The 26,025-nt window shown below is 39.7% G+C and overlaps 1 protein-coding gene across 10 annotated transcripts in view; it reads right to left on the bottom strand.

Moving 5' to 3' along the window:
• Window positions 1-26,025, bottom strand: part of NR6A1 (nuclear receptor subfamily 6 group A member 1) — a 218,063-nt gene that overhangs the window by 32,346 nt on the left and 159,692 nt on the right. For 6 of the 10 annotated variants that reach the window (XM_042245711.1, XM_060413797.1, XM_042245712.1 and 3 more), the window contains one exon: window positions 5,234-5,476. In XM_042245711.1, the coding sequence (XP_042101645.1) occupies window positions 5,234-5,476 (243 nt within the window). The remainder of the gene's footprint in view (window positions 1-5,233; window positions 5,477-26,025) is intronic. The other 4 variants (XM_060413792.1, XM_060413793.1, XM_060413795.1 and 1 more) reach the window with 1 other exon arrangement.

Raw genomic sequence — 26,025 nt, 5'->3', positions numbered from 1 at the left:
GACTGGATTGATCTCCTTGCAGTCCAAGGGACTCTCAAAGAGTCTTCTCCAGCACCACAGTTCCAAGGCATCAATTCTTCAGTGCTCAGCCTTCTTTATGGTCCAATTCTCATATCCATACATGACTACTAAAAAAACCATAGCTTTGACTATAGGGATGACTTGTCAGCAAGTGATGGCTCTGCTTTTTAACACACTGTGCAGATTTGTCATAGCCTTTCTTCCAAACAGCAAGCATCTTTTAATTTCATATTAATAGTACTATGTCATGTTAAATCTCCTGATTTTGATAACAGTGCTGTAATTATGTGAGAAGCGAAGGGGAATCAATCTTCAACTTACTCTCAAATAGTTAATAATACACATTAAGGAAGAGTGACCGAAGCAGGAGTCATTTTTACAAAGCTCTTTAAGTTTCTAAGGAGTTTGAGCTTCTTTTCCTTCACGATTTCTGCTCAAATATTTTCTCTCCCTCATAGTACTCCATTGTTTCTCCTGGTCCAGTGACATGGCAATGCCACAGCATCACTATCTCACAATGTCCTACAAACACCAACCTCCTCCAAGAAGGTTGACTTGGAGGACTTTTGAACTAGTTACCTAGCAAGTTATGAGACAACAAAGCTAAGGGAATTTTATATTTCCACAAAACTACTTAACTGATATGAATTTCCCATGCGGCTCAGTGTAGTTTCCTCTTGCCTCTAATGATTTTAACAATATTCCCCTCACCCAACTTCCTATCCGGTCTCCCCTATCCCTGACCAACCACACTCAATTCATCAAACCAGGAAGCATCCTACACCAAAAGGGATGTAAGAGAAAAGTAAGACTTGGTCACAACCCTTGAAAGGATCACTCAGTAATGGGGAGAACAGACAAAGAGCACAAGGTGATCATTACTATGCAGAGGGCAAAAATGGGTTACAGAAGTTCAAGAAGGTCATCAGGTGAGTGGGAGGTAGTGTCAGAGAAGGCTTCTTAGAAGATGTTACAAATAAAAACTGAGTGAATAAGTCAGGTGATGAAAAAGGGGGTAGAATATTCCACGAAGATAAAACCAAATGTGCAAAGCTGCCAAAACATGAAACATCCTTGAGTTCTTAAGAGAACTGCATATGTGGGAAGAGCACATAATTCTTCCCCCTACATGGAAGGGAGGAAAGGGATGCCAGAGGAGTCTTGAAAATTATTCCGAGGACTCCTGACTTTACCTAAAGACTGCACGATGTGTGAGGAAAATGTGTATTGGGGGCACTCAGGTAGTAGTGGGGATGAAAAGAAAGGATCCAGCCTCTACTTCCCACCATTATTTAAATCTCCCTCATTGACTTGTTAATTAATTTCCTGACCGGCCAATTTTGAGTTCTGAAAAGATATCTGCGTCAAAGATGGGGGACAGAGACTGAGGGTACACATGGCAGCTGTATTTTTTAATAGTTAATCTTTAAAATTTGAGGCCAAGTTTAGATTTATAGAACAATGGTAAAAATAATAGAGAATTTCCATATACTCCTCATCCAGCTTTCACTTCTGTAAACTAAGCTTACATAGCCACAGACCATTCATCAGAACTAGAAAGTTAACTTTGGCACAACACTATTCACCAAAGACTTTATTCAGATTTTCCTAGTTCTACTAATACCCTTTTCCTGTTTCAGAATCCAACCCAGGATCTCACAATGCATGTAGTTGTCATGCTTCCAGAGTCTCCTCCAGTCTGCGACAGCTTCTTAGTCTTTATCTTTTATGACCTTGACACTTTTGGAGACTTTTGTAGAATGCCAGTTATTTTGAAGACTATTGCTCGATTTGGGCTTTGGGGAATGAACCTCTCCATCTCTGTGTGTGTACATGTGCACGTGTGCTCTTCTTAGTGATCATATTGGGGATACATGATGTCCATGTAAACACATTCATGTTACTCTTGATCTCTTGGCTAAAGGATATCTGTCAGAATTCTCTACTGAAAAGTACTATTTTTCTCTTTGTAATTACTAAATATTTTGAGACTTCTAAATACTCTGATTCTGTTCAAATCTATGGCCTCTAATTTTAGCATCCATCAGTAGATCTTGCCTATAGCAACTACTGTGGTGCTCTAATGGTGACTGTCCATCTCTCTTATTTTCTCTACACTTACTAATTAGAATTCTTCAGTAAGGAAGAACCATCATTTCTCTATTTACTCAATACGTTTTATCAGTATGAACTCATGGATATTTTATTCTTTGGATTATAAACTAACATATATCTATATCTATAGCACATTCTAACTTTTTGGCACCACAAGATGCTCCAGACTCATCTTATATATTCCCTGCCTCAGTCCTAAAGTCAACCAGTTCTCCAGGGAGTCCTGATTCCTTTTACTGATATTAAGAAACCAAGGCGTGGATACTAGGTGTGCTCATTACTCTTGGGGTTGTAACTGCTTCTAGCCCTTCACAATGCCTAGAGTCAGGCAATATATGTATATATATAAAATTCATGTATCTACATAATAACTATTTTTTTAAATCTATCTAAACATGAATCCATGTTACAACAACCTCTGAGTCTAATCTAGCACCAGAGGTTTCATTCTAGCCTTCCTCTTTCCTGATTTATAACTTCTTTCCCTGTTGTGAGAAACTCAACTCTCATTATCAACAATGTATTTACTTATGTGTTCAACCCTAGCATACAAACAAAGTAGTGAAAGAATTCCTAAACCATAACCTTGAGAGAATCAAATTTATAAATCAGAGTGCTTTGTTTGTATACAGTTCTTTTTGTCTTTAATTTTAATAGTATACAGTCAAAATGCTATTTCCCAAGGCTAGCTCTTTTCTTCTTCATTCTTTTCAATGAGTCTTTGTGATTTATTTTTATTACTAGTTAGATTTGCCATAGCCTACAGTTCATTTCCTCCCCCTTCCATAATGGTTGCTCAAAAAAATTATATGCAGTAAAATTCACTTCTTTTGCGGTGTTCAGTTCTATAGGTTTTGACAAGATACATAAAATTATGTGTCAAACACCATAGTTCTATTGCCCCCAAAATACTCCAATGGCAACTGCAATTTTAATTCTGCTTTCTCAGCACCAACCAGTAGGTGGCAGGGTTTCTCTCTGAGACAAAGCCTTCACTATGCAACTGAGCCTGCCTGCTTGGCATGCAAATAAACCTAGTAAGGCAGCTTTACATCCCTCACACCTCCTGTGTCATTTTCTCCTAGATATGGTTAGACGATTTCTGTGGGTAAGCTTCTTCTTCTCTGAAACAGGCAAATTTGGCAGGAAGCCTCAGAATCTTAACACACTGAATTAACAGGATGGTTCATCAGAAAACAGTCAAGGAAAAAAAAAAAAAAGAAAACAGTCAAGAAGGCAACCCATAAACATGCTCTGATAAAACTCAATGAAGGCATGGCTTCCCTGGTGGCTCAGATGATAAAGAATCTGCCTGCAATGCAGGAGACTCAGGTTCAATCCCTAGGTCAGGAAGATCCCCTGGAGAAGAGTATGGCAACCCACTCCAGTATTCTTGCCTGGGAAATCCTACAGAGGAGCCTGGCGGGCTACAGCCCATGGGGTTGCGAAGAGTCGGACATGACTGAGCGACTAACAGTCCCACTCTCTCTCTCAATGACAGCAACAAAGGAAGATGAGAAAACTGGAGACCAAAATCAAATTAGATAAATATGAGACACATGAATGACCAGACTCTCTTTTCAAGACATTACTTGTTTGGTATTGGGGAATTTCTATATGAGTAAACTGACAGTAGGGACAGGAGAGGATTTTCAGGGAGAGGAAGGACCCCATGGACCAGCATTTCCTGCATTAGCCAGTGAATTCTTCACCACTGAGCCACCTGGGAAGCCCATATCTCTCACCTTTCTTCGTAATAGGCAAGTTTACAATTTTAAAAACATACACAATTTAAAAAACCAGTCTGAAGGATATCTGAGTGTATCTACAAAACCAAAAGTTGAACAATTCATTAAATCTGACTAATCCCCACCCCATACTACTACTCTGAGCTCCTAATACCTTGCTGAGTATTTTATATACACTGTCATATTTAACCCTCTAGAGAGCTCTGAAAGTTTCATCATATCATTATAAAGGTAAAGATTATTGAGCATTAGAGACATAAAACAAACTGTCCAAGGTCACAGATCTAGTCTGTCACCAACCTCTGCCTCCTGAATCTGGGCTCTTTTACTGAACTACATTGCACCACTCTCCACCCTCCATGAGAATACTCCTAGAGTTCTGACACTGGCTCTCTCTTCTGTATCCAAGTTCTCTCTCTCTGGGTGATTTCTACCCACTAACAAAACTTTACTACCTCTATGCCAACAGCTCCACAAACTTCTACTGGTAGGCAGGGCTTGTCACCTCAGTTCCAATCCAATTTATATATCCAACTTCCTTAGTGGACATCTATGGGTGTCCTTCTCAGGTACTTCAAATTTAGCACCTACAAAGGTCAACATTTTGCCCCACTCTTTATTAATTAATTTACTATTAATGTGAATCTTCAGTTTCAATTTCTAGTAAGGCCAAATACTCAGTATGTCACCAATTCCTACGAGATGAGCTTCTCCTACATCTCCCCATCCATGCCATCACTTTCCCCCCTTCCCTTTCTTCTGGACCCTTCTAAAAACTTTCTAGGTGGTTTTTCTGCTTCCATCAGCCCAATTCATTCTTCAAAGCTGCCCTCCAGGCCAACTTCCTTAGAATATTGGTTTATTTGTGCCATTTTAGGCTAGTGGCTCTTGGAAAACTTGCCAATAAATCCCTAATTCTTCACCAACTTGGATGCAGATTTCTGGGCATGTCTAACCTGAGTATGCCATGATTCTACCAAACAGAATGATAACACATTCAAGGGGACCTACAGCCTTCTTGTCTTTTCATATAAAATTCCTACTTCTTTTCATTATGCCATGAAAAAACTAGTGGAGTATATTAATCCTAGTTATTAGTGCCTGATTGTTGATTGGGGTCTTGCCATATGGAGCCTGTGCATTCCTTTTCACAGGATCCTTAATGCCTCATCAGTCTTTTACCCACCTAATCTGGGAGATCCTTGTAGGCAGATTATGAGTACATACACAGTACAATGCCTAGTATATAGTGTAGGCGTAGGAAACGTCTAACTCCAAGGCTTACTAGCTGACACTGAAGATAAAATGATGGGTAAAGGGTGGGCAGTAGAGCTGCAAGCACCACTTACCCTTCCGGTTCATCCCCATCTGGAGGCATTTGAGCAGGCGGCAGTACTGGCACCTGTTCCTCTGCTTCCGAGACATGACACAGTTCTTGTCACGAGTGCACCGGTATACCCGCTTGTTGCAAATGCTCCGCTTGAAAAACCCTTTGCAGCCCTCACAGGAGATGATTCCATAGTGTAAGCCTGTGGCACGGTCGCCACAAATAAGACAGGTTCGTTGTTCAGCACGATCATCTGGAACAGAAACTGAATACGTGAAAGTTAGAGCATAGTGGAAATGATGACTTTAAGCCTGCAGTTCTGAAAGAAGCAACCCTGGGTAGATCCTGAACATAACCTTCTCCAGGCTAACTGGCAGAGGTGGCATCTTGCTGTAGGAACAGACTCCTTCATCTACCTGTAGTTTCCACAAACAAAGCCTAACTGAAAATAGAACTCATGTTCTCTGAGTTTCATCATCACTTAAGAGTATCCAAATCAGAAATGTGGAAGGCTTCTCCCTCTCCCTTACTTTCTTTAGTGGTAGCCTACCACTTCTACCCTGTAGGAAGGTGGTAAGGATTACTTATCATGTATCTAAGTGTCCAGCATATGGTATACACCCAATAAATGACAGTTATAATCATTAACCAGTGAAGAAGCTTCCATGCTCAACTATACCTCAATTAAAACAAAAAACAGAAAAAAAAGAAACCTCCTGGAAAGATTCTGATCAGAGGCCAAGGCAGAAGACCAGAGATTTGAACTGCACTCAGTAATAAGCAAGGTATAAGGACACAGCCCTCAAAATTAAAGATCCTTAGTTGTACCCTAGTTCCGGCACTTAGCAGGTAGGTGAACGTGGGCAAATTAACTCTGAGCTGTTTCTCTCATCTGTAAAATGGGATTTTACTGTCATCTATATAACACAGATAAAATACTAAAGCACATTTATAAAACACTGTGCATTTTTATAAAATACTCGCATATATATTTATATATATTGAGTTTATATTATATAAAATACTCAAACACAGTATATGGTGCCTGGGCTACCATAGACAGTTAATGAAGAGAAGAGAAGTCGCTCAGTCGTGTCCGACTCTTTGCGACCCCATGGACTGTAGCCTACCAGGCTCCTCCCTCCATGGGATTCTCCAGGCAAGAGTACTGGAGTGGGTTGCCATTTCCTTCTCCAGGGGATTTTCCCGACCCAGGGATCGAACCCTGGTCTCCTGCATTCCAGGCAGACACTTTAACCTCTGAGCTACCAGATAGCTATTATTTTCATTATCATCCAAATAGGTTCACACTTAAAGTGATAGTAACATTCCAGAAAAGTATGTGAAGGGAATGTTAAAGAAGGGCATAGATATAGAGAAAGAAGGAGGCTGGCATTTACACAGCCTTTATTATTTGCCAAATTTGAGATACGTCTTTATGATCCCCATTTGTAGTAGGCTAGATAAAGGCCATTCAAAGATATCAGGTCCTAATACCTGGAACCTGTAAATGTTATAAGAAAAAAAAGTCTTTGCAGATATGATCACACCAAGGGCAGATTATAAAAGTGGGCCCTACTTGCAATTACTTTTTTTGTTTTTTTTCCCCCTCACAAGGCATGTGGAATCTTCATTCCCCAACCAGGGATCAAATCCGCATCCCTTGAACTGAAAGTGCAGACACAGTCTTAACCACTGCATCACCAGGAAGTCCCCACATGGTTTTTTAAAATTTATTTTATTGAAGTATAGTTGATCAGTTTTGTGTTAATTTCTGCTGTACAGCAAAGTGATTCAGTTATGCAGATGTACACTCTTTTTCACATTCTTTCCTACTGTGGTTTGTCAGATATTGAGCATAGCTCCTTGTGTTGTGCAGCAGGACCTTGTTTACCCATTCTATACGTAGTAGTTTGCATCTGCTAATCTCAAATACCCAATCCATTCTTCCCCTACCCTCCAACCACATGTGTCTTCTCTACGCCTACCACATATGTTTTTATAAGAGAGACTAGAGGGAGACTTGATACAGATAGCAGAGGACGCGCACATGCAGGAGCGCACACACGTGTACAGGGGAAGGTGATGTGAAGACAGAGGGAAACGCTGGCCAGAAGCCAAGGACTAACCAGCAACCACTACAAGCTCAAAGAGGCAAAGAATGGATTTTCCCTCAGAACCTCTAAAGAAAGTGTGGCTCTGCCCACACCTTCATTTCAGCTTACTGACTCTGGATTTCTGGCTTCTAGAACTGTGAAAGAATAAATTTTTGTCATTTTAAGCCACCCAGTTTCTGGTAATTTTTAACAGCAACAAAGGAAACTAATACATTTTTTTTTCATACAAGGACACAGATCTATTAAGATTCTTGCTCTTAATAGATTCAAATAACAGGTATGCAGAGAAAAGCAGATATATGAGACTACACAGCTAGGGAAATAGGGAAAGACATACAAAAAGGGGAATTGCCTAGGTTTTTTGAACAGTTCCTAGTTATAGACCTTTCTAAGTCTTTCTGAGACCTGTATTCACTTCCTAACTTGGGTCAAATTGATAAACATGGGAATATCAGTTTCTATAACACAATCCTTCCTTAAGCTAACTTAAATGTGTTTATATTATTTGCAGCTAAAAGAAACTTCACTAAGATTTCCTATAAAGTGTTCCTGGTATAATAAACATTTCTTTTCTTTTCCTTTAAAGAATGCAAAGTAAGCTCAAGGAAAACATTAGAGCAAAGTTACAATAGCAAATTAAAAAACTAAACCAGGCAAGGCCAAATAGGCCAATGAATGGCATGACCACAGCACCGTCTGTGAGATGAAATCTCTTTTTTTTTTTTGAGATAAAAACCTCTTAAGAGTGCTGGGCTTGAACTGCTGAAGGGGCTTAGAAATAGGCCATGGAATACTGTCAGGAAATCATGATTGGCTATGGAGAATCTAAATTTTCTAATTTTAAAGTTGTCAATATTCTATTATATGCATACATTAAAATATATACAAGAACTCTGCGAGAATAGACTTTAAAATGGTTATAATTAATCAATATCTGTAAGAACTACACCTCATGGATATGATTTCACTGAACACCTACAACTAGGCAGTGTGCTTTCTTTGTGTCGTGTCATGTAATTCTCATAATCCCAAAGATGAGTACAACTGTTATCATTATTTTGTAAATGAATACATTTAGAGATCTCCAAAAAAGTTAAGTAACTAGTCCATTTAGGAAGTGGCTGAGCTTAATCTGCCAGTCTCAGGACTGGAGATCAATAATATCTTCATAAAGCGCTTGCAGGCATTCTGTGCAGCATCTGGATGGATCCAGGAGCAAAGGGCCCCCAGAACAATCAAAGACAGACCTTTTAAGAATCTGCTCATGTCTTGTAACATGCTTGTTCTTTTCATAAGCGTTAAAAAGGCCACACTGACATCAAAGACTAGAGGGAGATATTTCTCCACTGATGGGTGCAGTGACTAGATTCTCTTGGGGTCCTCTGACTGCTTTCTCTGGTCATAGCTTTTCTTATTGCCATGTTTTGCTTCTATAAACCCTTGTCTATGCCACAGACTAGGAAACCAACTCAGACGGAAGCTTCTCAAACATAAAAGAGAAAGGCCCTCTTCCAATCAAACTCGTAGCCCTTCAAAGAAGCATTTGGCAAATCTCTCTCATAGCACGTTGGGAAAGATCATAACAACAGAAGAGTGAGTGTTACTTCCTCAGTCCTGTCTGAGCCCATGGACTATAGCTCACCAGGCCCCTCTGCCATAGAATTCTCCAGGCAAGAATACTGGAGTGGATAGCCATTTCCTTCTCCAGGGGAATCTTCCAACAAAGGGTCTGAACCTGGGTCTCCAGCATTGTGGGCAGATTCTTTATGGTCTGAGCCACCAGGGAAGCGGGCAATAACAGAAGAAGCTATTGTTAACTGAGCACTTGGGTGTAGGCTCTCAGCCAAGCACGTAACACATGTTATTGTGCTGAATCACCACCACAAACCTAAATGAGGTACCCTACTTTACAGGTGAAGAAACTCATGAAGCTCATGAGGTGATATCACTTTTCAACAGTCACCCAGCCAGTAAGAAAGGGAGCTAGGGCTGGGATCCCCAAAGTCTATGCACCTAACTAACATACTCTGTGGCCAAAGCAAGTCAAATTTATTCAGTCTATGCAAGTAAGTCAGGCCTTTCTCCTCTTGAAAAACAAACACACAAAAGCTAAAAAGCCAATGTTTTACTTTGTAAATGAATAAACATAAGCAAAATGTCCCTAAATGGTTCTTGGCCAGATGTCAGATAGGTTTTTGCAACTCTTATTCTTATAAAGGACTTGAAGGGTATTTAAAGCATGTTTACATTCCTTATCTCACCTGTACCAAGACCAGGGCAAGGATTACTTTTATCTTGTAGATATGGGAAAAAAATATTCGGTTGTGTACCATGCAATGTTCAAGAAGTTTTTACATGTACTATTTATTCATCATAATGACTGTGAGAGGTATCATTATCTTCATATAGCCAGGAATCTTGGAGTTAGAAGGGGCCTTTCAAGTTGTCTTGAACAAGTTGACCTGAGGCATGCATTCCCTCTATGATATTCCTAGACAAGGGGTTAGTTACCCCATACTCTACTTGCACATCTCCAGCGGCTCAATAAGGTACTTCATTCCATTCATTCCATTTTAGATGGTTTTAATGGTTCAAAAGTTTTACTTTACATTGAGCCAAAGTCTGTTAACCTGAAGCCTTCCTCATTGCCTTGAGTCATGTGCTTGCGGGCAAAAAATGTATGTATAACCTAGCCTAATTCATAAACCAATCATTCACTTAAAGATAAATGGAGTTCCTAACTGAATTCTTTTATTTCTTAGTCTTAATCATATAGTATCAAAATTTCTCATAAAACCAAGTAACCAGAACTGAATGGTTTGTTCTCCTTAATTTAAGGCTCAATTAGTCTTATATATCTGCAGCTATCAATCAGCAAACACCAGTAAACACATATAATTTTATAATTATTGATGATATAATGCTATAAAAATGATACACATTTTATAATGGGAAAAATGAAGCTTAAAGAGGTGAGTGAGTGAGTGTGTGAATGAAAGTCATTCAGTCATGTCCGACTCTTTGCGACCCCATGGACTATACAGTCCATGGCATTCTCCAGGCCAGAATATTGTAGTGGGTAGCCTTTTTCTTCTCCAGGGGATCTTCCCAATCCAGGGCCGAACACAGGTCTCCTGCATTGCAGGTGGATTATTTACCAGCTGAGCCACAAGGGCAGCCCAGCTTAAAGAGGTAACGAAATTTAATTGGTTATATATAGCCAGGAGTGAAACTGAAATCAGAATTCAAAAACTTCTGAGACTACTGTACTTCCAGTCCCCCTATACTTAATTCACATCTGGTTTACAGAAATCTAAATCCTGAAGTATGTATCAAGTATACCATTAATATATGTCTTTCATAGTCCTTTCCTGAGAAAAGTAGGATTTCTTGAACCCAAGAGTTGGACTTTACATTTGTCTTTGATCAATTTTATCTTTATATAAGAAATTCCATATATCATTCTGGTCTGTGGAACTCTGGGGATCTGGCCACCTGGTATATTAGTTATTTTACCCTCCTCCTTTTTACCTTGTATGGTTAATACTAGATAATATTCATTCCTAACTTTAAAACAATATTCAACAGAAAGTGGCCTCAGGCAAGTTGTTGGAGCCTCTTCTCAACGTGACTTAAGCAAATTAACCAACTGGAAACAGTTGTTCAACTAGTTCTGTCTGTTAATTAGCCAGACACCCTAGTCTGGCTTGCATTTCTCTATCTTATACATGATACCATGAATGACTGCTAGATGCCTCACTGAAATTTCAGATTCATTATATCTACAGTATTCTTTCACTAGTGAGCTACCATAAAGCAGATGGTTCACAAACATTTAGCACTCTTAAGCTATTAATTCAATGTTCTTAACCTGTGTTAGTCTACCTGAAAATACAATGGGAAGAAAATCAGCCAAATAAGCACTTCAAAATGGAGACTATGGGAACATAACCAGTATTTTACAGTAATTTTAAATGGAGTATAATCTACAAAAATATTGAATCACTCACTATGTTGTATATGTGAAACTAATACTGGAAATCAATTATACTTCAATAAATAAATAAATAAATAAATAAATAAATAAAAGCAACAGAAACAACAGCACCAAAGAAGAGAGTATGCTGCTTGGTAACTATAGTGCTCAATAAGATAAGAGACAGAGTTGTTGATGAAAATCTGAGGGTTTAAAATATGATAGGTATTCGAAACTCTGACAAGGGAGTTTGCTATCTACACAAATAGCAATGGGTTAAATAATAGTGTAGGAAAGAGAAGACTCTTATTAACTTACAGGGAAATGGAATGCTTGCCTTGATCAGGAATACTAGAAGGTGGAAGGGCTCAGACTGTGTACTCTAAAAATACCACTTCATGTGAACAGGAGCCAGGACTCCTAAGAAAAACAGCTGTTTCAGGTTTGAGGCAGAATATATAGAAGATGCCTTTCATACTGTTCATGGGGTTCTCAAGGCAAAAATACTGGAGTGGCATGAGCAGACCTTACAATCAGCTGGCAAAAGAAAAGAAGTGAAAGGAAAAGGAGAAAGGGAAAGATACACCCAATTGAGTTTAGAGTTCCAGATAAGAGCAAGGAGAGATAAGAAAGCCTTAAGTGAACAATGCAAAGAAATAGAGGAAAACAACAGAATGGTAAAGACTAGATATCTCAAGAAAATTAAGAGATACCAAGGAAACATTTCATGCAAAGATGGGCAAAATAAAGGACAGAAATGGCAAAAACCTAACAGAAGCAGAAGAGATTAGAAAAAGGTGCCCTCCCAAAAAAAAAAAAGAAGAAAAAGAAGAAGAGGTGGCAAGAATATACAGAAAAACTATACAAAAAAGATCCTCATGACCCAGATAACCACAATGGTGAAGTCACTCACCTAAAGCCAGACATCTTGGAATGTGAAGTCAAGTGGGCCTTAGGAAGCACTACTACACAAAGTTAGTGAAGGTGATGGAATTTCAGCTGAGTTACTTCAAATCCTAAGAGGATGCTGTTAAAGTGCTACACTCAATATGCCAACAAATTTGGAAAACTCAGCAGTGGCCACGGGACTGGAAAAAGTCAGTTCTTATTCCAATCCTAAAGAAGGGCAATGCCAAAGAATGTTCAAACGACCATACAATTGAGCTCATTTCACATGCTAGCCTGGTAATGCCCAGAATCCTTCAAGCAGTACATGAACTGGGAACTTCCAGATGTTCAAGCTGGATTTAGAAAAGGCAGAGGAACCAGAGATCAAAATTGCCAACATCTGCTGGATCACAGAAAAAGTAAGGGAATTCCAGATAAACATCTAGTTCTGTTTCGATGACTATGCTAAAGCCTTTGACTGTGGATCACAACAAATGGTGGGAAATTCTTAAAGAGATGGTAGTACCAGACCACCTTACCTATCTCCTGGGAAACCTGTATGCAGGTCAAGAAGCAACAGAATCAGACATGGAACAATGTACTGGTTCAAAATTGGGAAAGGAGTACATCAAGGCTGTATATTGTCACCTTGCTTATTTAACTTAAATTCAGAGTATGTCATGGGAAATGCCAGGCTGGATGAAGCACAAGCTGGAATCAAGATTGCAGTGAGAAATATCAATAACCTCAGATATGCAGATGACACCACCCTTATGGCAGAAAGTGAAGAGGAACTAAAGAGCCTCTTGATGAAGGTAAAAGAGGAGAGTGAAAACACTAAGATCATGGTATCCAGTCCCATCATTCATGGCAAACAGATGGGGAAAATGTGGAAACAGTGACAGAGTTCATTTTCTTGGGCTCCAAAATAATTGCAGACAGTGACTGTGGCCATGAATTTAAAAGACACTTGCTCCTTAGAAGAAAAGTTATGACAAACCTAGGCAGCATATTCAAAAGCAGAGACATTACTTTGCCAACAAAGGTCCGTACAGTCAAAGCTATGGTTTTTCCAGTAGTCAGGTACAGATGTGAGAGCTGGACCATAAAGAAGGCTAAGTGCCAAAGAACTGATGCTTTTGAATTATGGTGACGGAGAAGACTCTCAACAGTCCCTTGGACAGCAAAAAAAAATCAAACCTAAAGGAAATCAACCCTGAATATTCACTGGAAGGACTGATGCTGAAGCTGACACTCCAATAACTCTGGCTACCTGATACAAAGACCCTGATGCTGGGAAAGCTTGAAGGCAGGTGGAGAATCAGGCGACAGAAGATGAGATGGTTGGATGGCATCACTGATTCAATGGATATAAGTTTGAGCAAATTCTGGGAGACAGTGATAGCAAATTCTGCGAAGTCTGGCGTGGTGCAGTCCACGGGGTTGCAAAGAGTCAAACATGACTTAGCAACTGAACAACAACAATACAAAAGCTGAGTCTTGTACTACCCAAGACTAACAATGGGGTCATGTCAAAAGGATACAGGGAGCAACACAAAAGCCTCCCACTGGCCTAAAAGGAAGACTATCATCAAAAATAATGACTATGGCAATGGATTAAAACACTTCAAATATCAAAATCAATTCATTTATAATAATATTAAAACAGAAAACCTCATTAGTTACCACTGGAGGATGCTATGATACCAACTCGTTATTCTGAAAATTGATGAATAAAGGGAAAAAATCAAACAGTGAAGTAAAAACTGTTGGAATCTTCCTCTCTTGCTCCTTTTGCCAAGAGTAAGAGAAGAGAGGAGGGTGGAAACTAAGAGTTTTTAGAAACGTTAAGCTTTAATTGAGAAGACTGGAATTAGGTAAACAGATTTGCCTGGTGTCAAGGGATCAAGCTTTGGGTGGGGAGGTAGAGTTGAGCTTAAGGCCCATGGCAAGGTAAGTCTCAACTCAAAGATGGAAAGGAAAGAGACAACTGTCAGCTCTACAAAATCTTCTAAGCAGAGGCAGTAGAATATAGAGATTAAGAAGTTGGTCTGTACAGTCAGAATCCTTGGGCTTGAATAATCTAGGGTCTGTGACTTGCTAGCTGTGTGACTTTGGAAAGCTTCTTAAACCTTGCCAGAGGTGCCTCAGTTTCTTTTCTTTAAAATGTGGATCAGATTCCCTTCTTCAAGGAATTGTGAGAATCAATGAATTAACAGATTACCTATAAATAACATGGAGCTCTAGCTTCCTCATGGTCTGTATTAGAATGAAACAGCTTTACAAACTGACAATATTGTTGACTGTCTTTTTCTATTTTTAACTTAAAAAATTCCACTAACACAAAGGAGTATTCAGTCAGTCTGGTGGCAAAGTAAGATAATAACAGATTTCATAGAGGAGCAAGTTCTAATGTATGACTCTCAGTTAGACAAGTGAAAGCAGAAGAGGGCATAAACAGAAGAAACAACTGGTATATAATGTCTTAACTTTGGTGCTAGACACCAGTAACTTGGGTTTTCCTCAAAACAATCTCATTCGCTTTTAAAATAGCCAGTACAGTCCACTAAGCTTCAGCAAGACTATCGAGTTACCCACAAATATCTGCAGATAAATCAATTTATGTCCTACCCTTCTTTATGTAAAACAGTGACAATCTGCCCACAATTTTTTTCCTGCAAAATGTTCTCAAGGAGGCTTGCCGGTCACTTATGAGAAATAAATGCAACCAGTCTTTCAGTCACTAAGTTGTGCCTGACTCTTTATGACCCCATTGACTGCAGCAAACCAGGCTCCTTTTTTTTTTTTTTAATAGAATTAGATCATTTTATTATTGAGCAAAAAAAAAATCACAATGCATGCAAGTTACTCAAAAGTGACCGTAAATCTATTATGGATTTTCAGTTCTGGAAATTACTTAGTCTAGAATTAAAGATTCAGTTGTTACACCTCATCTAAATTTTAATAAACAGAAGCAGTTTTTCAATTCGTGTTACACTGAGTTACATCGAGTTTACTCATACCATCTTTTTCATAATTTTTTATCAAGTTTACTCTGATATCCCTATTTTCAAAATTTATCAGCCTTACTCCAATATTGTTCCTGATAATTCTTTATCAATACTTCCTATTTGCCTCTGCCAGTAAATCTAGGATGTATGATCAGTGACATGCTTCGACATTCTTCAGTAATGTTTCCCACCTGTGAAAGAAGCCAGATGGAAAAGATTACATACTATATGATTTCATTTATGTGAAACTTTCAGAGAAGGCAAATAATTTTAAGTTGATTTATAATTGATTCCCTGGTGGCTCAGACGGTAAAGCATCTGCCCGCAAAGCGGGAGACCCAGTTCGATCCCTGGGTCGGGAATATCCCCTGGAGAAGGAAATAGCAACCCACTCCAGTACTCTTGCCTAGAAAATTCCATGGATGGAGGAGCCTCAAACCAGGCTCCTTTGTACTCTACTGTCTCCCAGAATTTGCTCAAATTCATGTCCACTGAGTCAGTGATGCTATCTAACCATCTCATCCTCTGCTGCCCCCTTCTTTTACCTTCAATCTCTCCCAGCATCAGAGCCTTTTCCAGTGAGTTGGCTGTTATCACGTTACCAAAGTACTGGAGTTTCAGAAACAGTCCTTCCAATGAATATTCAGGGTTGATTTCCTTTAGAATTGACTGGTTTGACCTCCTTGCTGTCCAAGATACTCTCAAAGAGTCTTCTATTGAAGACTCACCACAATTTGAAAGCATCATTTCATCAGTGCTCAGCTTTCTTTATGATCTCCTCTCACATTCATATGTGACTACTGGAAAAACCGTGTGTGTGTGTGTGTGTGTGTGTGTGTGTGTGCGTGTGTGCGTGGAAAACCGTGTGTGTGTGTGTCTACTGGAAAAAACGTGTGCGTGTGTGTGTCTGTATTCTTTAAAGACCTTTGTTGGCCAAGTGCCGTTGTTGGCCAAGTGCCATCTCTGCTTTTTAATAAGCTGTCTAGGTTTGTCATAGCTTTCCTTCCAAGGAGCATGTGTCTTTTACTGTCATGGCTGCAGTCAGCATCTGCAGTGATTTTAGAGCCCAAGAAAATAAAATATGTCATTGCTTCCATTTTTTCCCCTTCCATTTGCCATGAAGTGAAAGGACAGATGCCACAATCTAAATTTTTTTAATGCTGAGTTTCAAGCCAGCTTTTTCACTCTTTCACCCTCATCAAGAGATTCTTTAGTTCCTCTTCACTTTCTGCCATTAGACTGGTTATCATCTGCATATCTGAGGTTGTTGATATTTCTCCTGGCAATCTTGACTCCAGCTTGTGATGCATCCAGCCTCGCATTTCTCACGATGTACTCTGCCTATAAGTTTAAACAAGCAGTGACAATACCTGCCTAGTCGCACTTCTTTCCCAGTTTGGAACCAGTTTGTTGTTTCATGTCCAGTTCTAACTGTTATTTATTGACCTGCATACAGGTTTCTCAGGAGGCAGCTAAGGTGGTCTGGTATTCCCATCTCTTTAAGAATTGTCCACAGTTTGTTGTGATCCACAGTCAAAGGCTTTAGCACAGTCAATGAAGCAGAGTTGATGGTTTTCTGGCTTTGAAAAGTGAAAGTGAAGTCGCTCAGTTGTGTCCGACTCTTTGCGACCCCATGGACTGTAGCCTACAAGGTTCCTCCAACCATGGAATTTTCCAGGCCAAGAGTTCTGGAGTAGGTTGCCATTTCCTTCTCCAAGGGATCTTTCCCACCCAGGGATTGAACCTGGGTCTCCCAAATTGCAAGCAGATGCTTTTACCATCTAAGCCACCAGGGAAGTTCTTTGGCTGCACCTAAATATTGTATTTTGGACTCTTTTGTTGACTATGGGGGCTACTCCATTTCTTCTAAGGGATTCTTGCCCATTAGATATAATGGTCATCTCTGTTGTATTTGCCCATTTGTCCATTTTAGTTCACTAATTCCCAAGATGTCGATGTTCAATCTTGCCATCTCCTGCTTGACCACGTGCAATTTACCTTGATTCATGGATCTAATATTCCCAGTTCCTATGCAGTATTGTTCTTTATAGCATCAGAGTTTACTTTCACCACCAGACACATTTACAACTGAGCATCATTTCTGCTTTGGCCCAGCCACTTCACTCTTTTTGGAGCTATTAGTAATTGTCCTCCACTCTTCCCCAGTAGCATACTGGACAACTTCCAACCTGGGAGGGCTCATCTTCCCTTCATACTGCTTATGGGGTTCCTGATACAAGAATACTGGAGTTGGTTGCCATTTCCTGTTCTAGTGGAGCATGATTTGTCAGAACCCTTCACTACGACCCATTCATCTTGGGTGGCCCTGCATTGCATGGCTTGTAGCTTCATTGAGTTATGCAAGACCCTTCACCATGACAAGGCTCTAAGATTCATGAAGGGGAAATGTAACCACACACGGGCATTATTACCAAGAAAGGTAACATGCTTTTCTTTGCTAAAGTCTTCCAAAATTTAGAAATAATCTTAACAATCTATTTTTAATCAGAAATTATTCTAGAGCAGGAAACAGGAACTATCATTAAATCTCATTTCTTCACATGTTAAATAACACTCTGGCGTAGAGAGGGAAGGGCTGATGGAGAGTTCAGTTAGGGTCTCTATGGACACTGATTAATCTTTAGAAGTAGAAATGTCAAGTTCCAGATCCATAAAGAGATCTATAAAATGAAGCCATCTTTGTTGTTGTTGTTTAGTCGCTAAGTCACGTCTGACTCTTTTGTGACCCCAAGGACTATAGCCAGATAGGCTCCTTTGTCACTGGAATTTTTCAGGCAAGAACACTGGAGTAGGTTGCCATTTCTTCCTCCAGGGAATCTTCCCAGGCCAGGGACAGAACCTGCGTTTTGTGTCTCCTGCATTGGCAAGCAGGTTCTTTACCTCTATGGCTCCTGGGAAGCCCCTATCTAAAGAAACCTATACCAAATATCATACTTAATGGTGAAAAGCTTAAAAAAAAACAACAACAAACCTTTTCTTTGAGATTTTAAGACAAGGATGGTCCATTATCAATACTTATATTCAATACTGTACTGGAGGCTCTAATCAGCACAGTAAAATAAGAAACACACAAAAACTAACTATATTTCTATCCTAGTCACAAACAAATTAAATGTAAAAAGATACCATTTATAATGGCATCAAAAAATGTAAAATACCTACGATGTAAATCTAATCAAGACACAAGATCTCTATAGAAAAATTTTAATGTACTTATTTAATAAACTATTTCTAAGATAAACTGAAAAAGATTCCAGTAAATGGAGAGGTATCGATGCTAGTAGATTGGAAGAGTTACTATTAAGATCTACAGACTTAGTAAAACTCCATTCAACATCCCAAGCTGAAGCTCCAATACTTTGGCAAGAATAGACCCATCAGAAAAGACCCTGATGCCGGGAAAGATTGAAGGCTGGAGGAGAAGGGGATGACAGAGGATGAGATGGTTGGGTAGTATCATGAACTCAATGGACAGGAATATGAGCAAGCTCCAGGCGAAGGGAAAGGACAGGGAAGCCTGGTGTGCTGCAGGCCATGCGGTCGCAAAGAGTCGGACACAACTGAGTGACTGAACAACAACAACATCCCAACTGTGTGTGTGTGTCTGTGTGTGTATAACCTGACAAGCGAATTCTAAAATGTGCATGGATATGCAAAAGAACAAAAACAGTGCAAATATTAAGAAAAATAAGATGACTTGACCTACCATATTCATTTTAAAGCTGTAGTAATTAAGATATGTTTTACCGGCTCACAAGTAGACAAACAGACCAAAAGAACTGAATGGAGAATCCTACGATATAGAATCCTACAATATAATCATAAACATATGGATATTTAACCTATTAGTGGCACTGCAGAGCAGTGAGGAAAATACAGTTTTCAATGAACAATGTTGGAACAATTAAATGTTTATGTGGGGAAAAAAATGAGACATGATCCTACCTCACATCATGTAAAATACTGAATTCCAAGGAGAATATCAAACCCAAATATCAAAAGCAAAATAATACACCACTAAGATAAAGCACTAATATAAAGGAAAACATTGGTAAAATTAGACTACAGTAAAATGAAGAACTTCAAGACAGTGATAAGGCAAACCACGGTATGAAAATAGACATATGTAGTCAATACAACCTACAGAGAGCTTACATCCAAAATATAGAAAACTCCTATACATCAATAAGAAAGAAGCAATGCTGGAGAAAGCTCAACAAGAGACGTGACCAGACATTGTCACAAAGGAGGCTACAGACTTTATCCTACTGATAAAAGGCTACTGAGATTTTTAAATAATGCTATGTCTGGGTCAAAGCAGTATTTTAGAAATATTAATTTCACAATGATGTGCAGATTGCCACAAGATGGACGGCATGAGCATCTACGTAACAGGAATGGTAACAATCAAATGGCCAGACTAAAGTGAAAAGAAAAGTGTAGGGGCCCTAGAGATGGCTTGTTGACTGACTAGATTCCAGAGCTGGGATAAGGACAGGATGAGATGGCAAAGTGATTAAAAAATGAACTCAAGGTGTTAAACGAAGGTGGTTGTGAGAAATGTGATATCACTAATAGAGTAAAGCAAAAGCTGAGTGAGAGACAAAAATCAATCGCTTTAGTTTAAGAGAAGATGCTGGGGGAGAGTCAAGGAGAAGTTTTCTAAAGGCAATTATTTACAGGACAATCGTTAAGGCAAGAATGAAGGATGAGGGAGTCATCAATACATGGGAGAGTTGACACTGCGGCAACGGATTAGAAATTTAAGGAGGAGGAAGGGCGTGTGTGGAGAAGCAGCTGTGCTGTGTGCTACGTCACTTCACTCGTGTCCAGCTCTTTGCAACCCCGTGGACTATAACCCACCAGGCTCCTGTCCATGGGATTCTCCAGGCAAGAATACTGGAGTGGGTTGCCATTTCCTTCTCCAGGGATCTTCCCAACCCAGGAATTGAACCTGCATCTCTTATGTCTCCTGTACTGGCAGGTGGGTTCTCTACCACTAGCACCACCTGGCAAGCCAGAGAAGCAGCCAGGAGGGTCAAATGAAGACACAGAAGGGAAGGGAAGTTAGGGAAAGAAAGTGAGGTGACATGCTCAAAGAAGAAAAAGGTAGAATACAGATTCATGATTATGAGAAATATAAGGGACAAAAAAGGTCTCACAAAGAAGAGAACACTGTCAAACACAATGCAGGTCAAAAAGTGTGAGGAGAAAAGGCTCAAAGGTCACTGGTGAGAAGTTTCAGTAACTGGTTAGAACAAAAATCAGATTCAGTTAAAAACATGTGAGTGGTAAAGAAATAAAATAAGCAGTATCACTCCGTTCAAGAATGATGGGTCAGATGGTAAAGAGTTTGCCTGCAATGCCAGAGACCCAGGTTCTATCCCTGGGTTGGGAAGATCCCCTGGAAGAGGGCATGCAACCCACTCCAGTATTCTTGCCTGGAAAATCCCCCTGGCTGAGCCTGGCAGGCTACAATCCATGGGGCTGCAAAGACTCAGACATGACAGAGAGAGTAAGCACAAGAATGATAGATAGAAAAAACTTTTGCAGGAAGAAGCAACAGATTTAAGCAGATGTTTATTTATTTTTCTTTTTAAAAATTTATTTAATTGGAGGTTAACTGCTTTACAGGCTTCCCTGGTGGCTCAGAGGTTAAAGCGTCTGCCTGCAGTGTGGGAGACCTGGGTTCGATCTCTGGGTCAGGAAGATCCTCTGGAGAAGGAAATGGGAATGCACTCCAGTATCCTTGCCTGGAGAATCCCATGGACGGAGGAGCCTGGTGGGCTACAGTCCATGGGGTTGCAAAGAGTCGGACACGACTGGGCGACTTCACTTCACTAACTGCTTTACAATGTTGTGCTGGTTTCTGCCATACATCAACATATTTTTTTAACTAGGAGAAATTCATATGCATTTAAAGAAGATAAAAGTAAGAACAAAGGCTTTTAAAAAGGAGACTGTATGTCAGACATTTTCAAAATTAAAAAAATGAAGTGAAATGTAAAAAAAAATTTTTAATTTTTCATATGTATTTTAATTTTTATTAAGAAAAAGATAAAGGTACATGTTTTGGGTCAGAAAAGAAAAGTGACTTACCCAAGATCACATATCCAGTCAGTGATGAATCTGAATCTCAACCTTACTACTTTTCCAAAGACAGACTTTCCATTACAGCTAACTATCTCCTGTGGGGGTGGGGTACAGAAAGAGAAGCATGGCACATATAAAAACAGCCTCAGTGCTGCCACTGCCTTTAAAAAAGAAAAAGAAAAAGAAAAAGAAAAAAAAAAACACCACCAAAGAAGCAATGAGAGTCACAACAAAGTCTGTGCAACTAGATGTATTCTTACCATGCTATGAGTGAGCACTGAGTACCTTCATATTAGCAAGAGGGTCTACCTTAACTTGGTTAAATGCAGACCAAACACTGTTATCAAAATGCCTCTTACTCTCATGCGTCCACTCAGCCCTGCTGCTACACAAATACCTCCCCAATCTCACAAAGAACATTTTACCCATTCCAGTGGCTCAAGTTATGTAAATTACATTTGGAAACTGATTTTTATCAAAACCTGCTTTTCAGACTGTGATGAAGGCCAGATTCAGGAAATGGAGAGTACAGCTGCTCACTAGACTGTGATCAGCTGCACAGACTAAGTACTGACTGCACTCAGTTTTATAGGTTACCACTATCTGAAATGCAGGCTTCAGATGGTGTGGCAAAAAAGAAATTGGGAACAGGTACCCTAAAAATTTAATTTGTGAATATACAATTTAAACAGAAATAAGTAAAAATCATAGGATTTCTCCTCTACTAATATACTCTGCCTCCTCTACACATACCACTATAAAAATCCATCTGAGGCCACAGATGTAGTTTCACAAAGGACATTTCTAAAAAATGACATCAGTTGAATGAAAACAAGTGAGCAATTTACAAGACTGGTATTAACTGAATGGGAATTATCCTTCTAGGTCACTGAACAAAAGATGGGAAAAGGTCTAGAAACAAAGATGAAATGGTTCACAAATTATAATTAACTGAATGCCATAGAAGATAATTTAGGAAAAATATTACCCCATCACTCAACAGGTAGGGGGTAAGAACATAACATTTCAGACCAAAGTCCCTAGTTCCAACCAGTGTCTTATATGTAGCAATTTTTGAGCTAGGAATCAAGTTTCTACTTGCAATGAAAACAGTTTTCATGTTCATGCAAATTTAGATTTTCCATTTGGAGGAAAAAAGCCTAGAAGAGCTAGGTTTGTCCTATTTGGATTGTTAATGGGACTTTTCTTTTTTAAGGAATCCTTGCTTATTTAGGAAAAAAGAGATGGAGTCTGAGGCATCTTCTCTGAGGGGGTAAAAACATATATATATAGATAGATATTTCATTAATAAACAACTCTGATCCACGCATTATAGCTCTAAACAAATGAGTAATTTTAAAATTGGAAGTATAAAGTAGACACTGATTCACTATTCAGTAATCATTACTTCTTGCTTCAAATCATCTCCTGATATTTATTCACTAAATAAGTATTTGAGAACTCCTCTGTGCCTCTGAAACTGTGAATTCTAAAAAGATGGCCTTGTTTTAGAAAAGCAGAAGCTGCTACTGCTCATCTGTGTGATAGTGGTGGTGATGAGGGTTGGATATTAAGTGAAGCAGTGCTGTTATACCACATGGATTCATAAGGATTGAGAGTAATTACTATGGCTCCTGATGCTTAAATATGGCTCCCTGTAATAAAAATATATTGATTTTGGGAACTTCCTGACAGTTCAGAGGTTAGGATTTGGTGCTTTCACTGAAGGGGCCCAGGTTCAATCCCTGGTTGGAAAATGAACAGCCTACCAGCTGTGTGGTACAGAAAAAAAAAAAAAAAAGGCAAACACAACCACCCCCAAACCAAAACAGACAAGCAAACAAAAAACACCATTCTCATCTTAATCAAGCTGTGGACACTGCTCAATCTGAACCAGCCTGCTCCCTCCCTATTTCTACGAAGAGTTTTGAGCCTTCAGAGTTTAATATCTCCAGTTTACAAAACTGACTTACACAGTACATGATTTCTACTGCCCTTACCACACTGTTCATCTGCCTTCTCCTCTGGACATGTTCCTGCCTGTAAGGGTCACATGAAAATCTGATGCTCCCAACAACCTAGTGTGGCTTGACGAGTACATAACACAAGCGGTCTCTTTTCCCTACTCCCCTTTGTATACTTTTTTTTGGCTGTGCCACACAGCTTGTGGGATCTTAGTTCCCTGACCAGGGATTGAACCTGGGCCCAAGGCAGTGATGTGGTGTAGAGTCTTAACCACTGGACCTGTATACTATGTTTTTAATGAGTACAAATCGGGTTTGTCACCTTTAGGGTAGCTGTAATGTCTTTTATAACAGTATATATTACATCCCTGTAAAAGATAATGGGTTAACACTATTGATCATTATAGTTCTGAGTATATAGTAACTCAAATCTCTCAGTCTTTTTTTTCATGTTTTGCTGGTAAGCTGCCTCATTCACATCCTGTAAATTGGGACTTGGTGCCAAATAAAAGACTGTTTATTGCCTTGTCTGAGTCACCCTGATGTTCCCGCCTATTAAGATGACATGAAACTTTCCCCCCTAGTTATATTTTTATGATTTTCCCAATTTTATTAAGACATAATTGACACACAGTATACCTGAAACTAACATAACGTTGTAAAATTAACTATACTTCAATATAAAGTAAAAAAATTTTTAAAAGACTCTTTTTCTATTCATTAAAGAAATACAACAGACCCCATTTCTGTTTGGAACATTCCCCCAGAGCACAAATGTACAACTTATTAGAACCATTTAACCAAGGCTTCTCCCTCTGTAGTATCTGGCAAGTTGTAACAAAGTTAAGTATGGTCATAGCATGCTCTCCCTAAATTTCAGAAGCAGTCATGTCCAGGCCTCCAGCTCTGGGGTGGACCCGTGCCCTTTTCTAGCAAAGTACATTAATCTCTTCAACATATTTGCAAGAGGAACACTGAAGGGAATGTGAAGAGGGCTCTCTTCTGCTCCTCAAGTGTAGGGATATGCAGTCACAGACCAAGGCTCTCTCTGGTTCCTCTTGCATCTCAAATCAAGCAATATCTCTGTATTATGTGGGCCCTGTACCACCCAGCACCCTGGCAGGTTGTTTCATACTCTCGTGCTTTTGCTTACACTGCTCCTTCTGCCTGGGAGTCCCCTTTCCCAGTTCACCAGCCTGACAGACGCTGACCAAGTTGTCATAATGCCTTTCTGGTTGAAGCCTCACCTGGTAGTCCAAAGAAAAATGAGCACTCTTGGACTTCCCTGATGGTCCAGTCGTTAAGAGTCAGCACTTGCATTGCAAGGAGCATGGGTTCAGTCCCTGGTTGGCAAAGTTCCGTATGCTGCATGGTGTGGCCAAAAAGGAGGGGGGCGGGAGGGAAGAGCACTCTTTCCTCTGTACCTTCCGGATTGCTATTATTGTGCCTCACTTTGTTGTACTTGGGACTCCCTGGTAGCTCAGCTGGTAAAGAATCTGCCTGCAATGCAGGAAATTCCAGTTTGATTCCTGGGTCAGGAAGACCCGGTGGAGAAGGGATAGGCTACCCATTCCAGTATCCTTGGGCATCCCTTGTGGCTCAGCTGGTAAAGAATCCACCTACAATGTGGGAGACCTGGGTTCAATCTCTGGATTGGGAAGATCTCTTGGAGAAGGGAAAGGCTACCTGCTCCAGTATTCTGGCCTGGAGAATTCCATGAACTGTATAGTCCGTGGGGTCACAAATAATGGGACATAACTAAGTGACTTTCACTTCCACTTTTTTTGCACTTACCTATCTCGCTCCACTAGACTGTAAGCTCTACAGAGCAGGGACAGAATCTTAATTTTTCTGTATCCTTATATACACAGCTCAATAACTAAGCATAAGGAAACCACTAGTGAATGTCAGCTGAATGAATGGCACAGCTTCTCTACTTGAAAATCCAAGTGCACAGTTTATAAGAACTCTAGTTGACTAACTGGTGAGCCATCCCCAAAACCTTATGCCAATGCTCAAAGCTCAGTACTTAGCTACCAAGGTTGCTGCCCAGTTCTAAGGTCCTGGTGAAAGGGAGACAAATGAGCATGCTTTAAGTAAAACCACATGTGGAAAACGTAGTTGCCACACTGCCTTACCAAAAGGCTACTTTCATCGGAATTCTGACCAGGTTTACCATGCAGGGCCAGAACACAGACATGATGAATTATGAGATTCACCCTCTAACTGCCAAAAAGTCTTAAGCAACGACCTTCAAAACACTGTTCAGAAAAAGTGCTAGAGTCTCTCTGCACTCATTATTAAGACCATAAATTATGAAACTTAAATTATGTACATAAGCATTCTTTCACAATTACACTCACAAGATTTTACTAATGTAGCCATCAGAACCACAGGGTTCTGCTTGCCTAAGGCCCTGGATCAGTACTTTCATAAAACTAACACTCCTTCGCCACCACTCCCCAAGACTCCCTAGACATTCATCATTCTCTTCCTTTGGTTGGTGGAAAAAAATAATTAAGAAACTAAGTTCAAATATTTTTCAGCATATGACATATGATGATCTTTCCCTACTAAAGCATATTCTGTGATTGGCAGTCTTTCTTTGGTATCAGATTTGTAACCCTTATGGCAAGTGTTTTAGTGTACATGACTCAAAGGCGTGTGAGGACAAGAGCAGAGGTGCTCAGGGAGAATCAATTTCCACACATTCAAAAGACACCTAGAATCCTAACAGAACAATG

The sequence above is a fragment of the Ovis aries genome, chromosome 3, assembly GCF_016772045.2.
Source record: "Ovis aries strain OAR_USU_Benz2616 breed Rambouillet chromosome 3, ARS-UI_Ramb_v3.0, whole genome shotgun sequence".
Taxonomy (NCBI): domain Eukaryota; kingdom Metazoa; phylum Chordata; class Mammalia; order Artiodactyla; family Bovidae; genus Ovis; species Ovis aries.
Note: the sequence above shows the minus strand (reverse complement) of the source record. Positions and strands in the feature narration are given on the sequence as shown.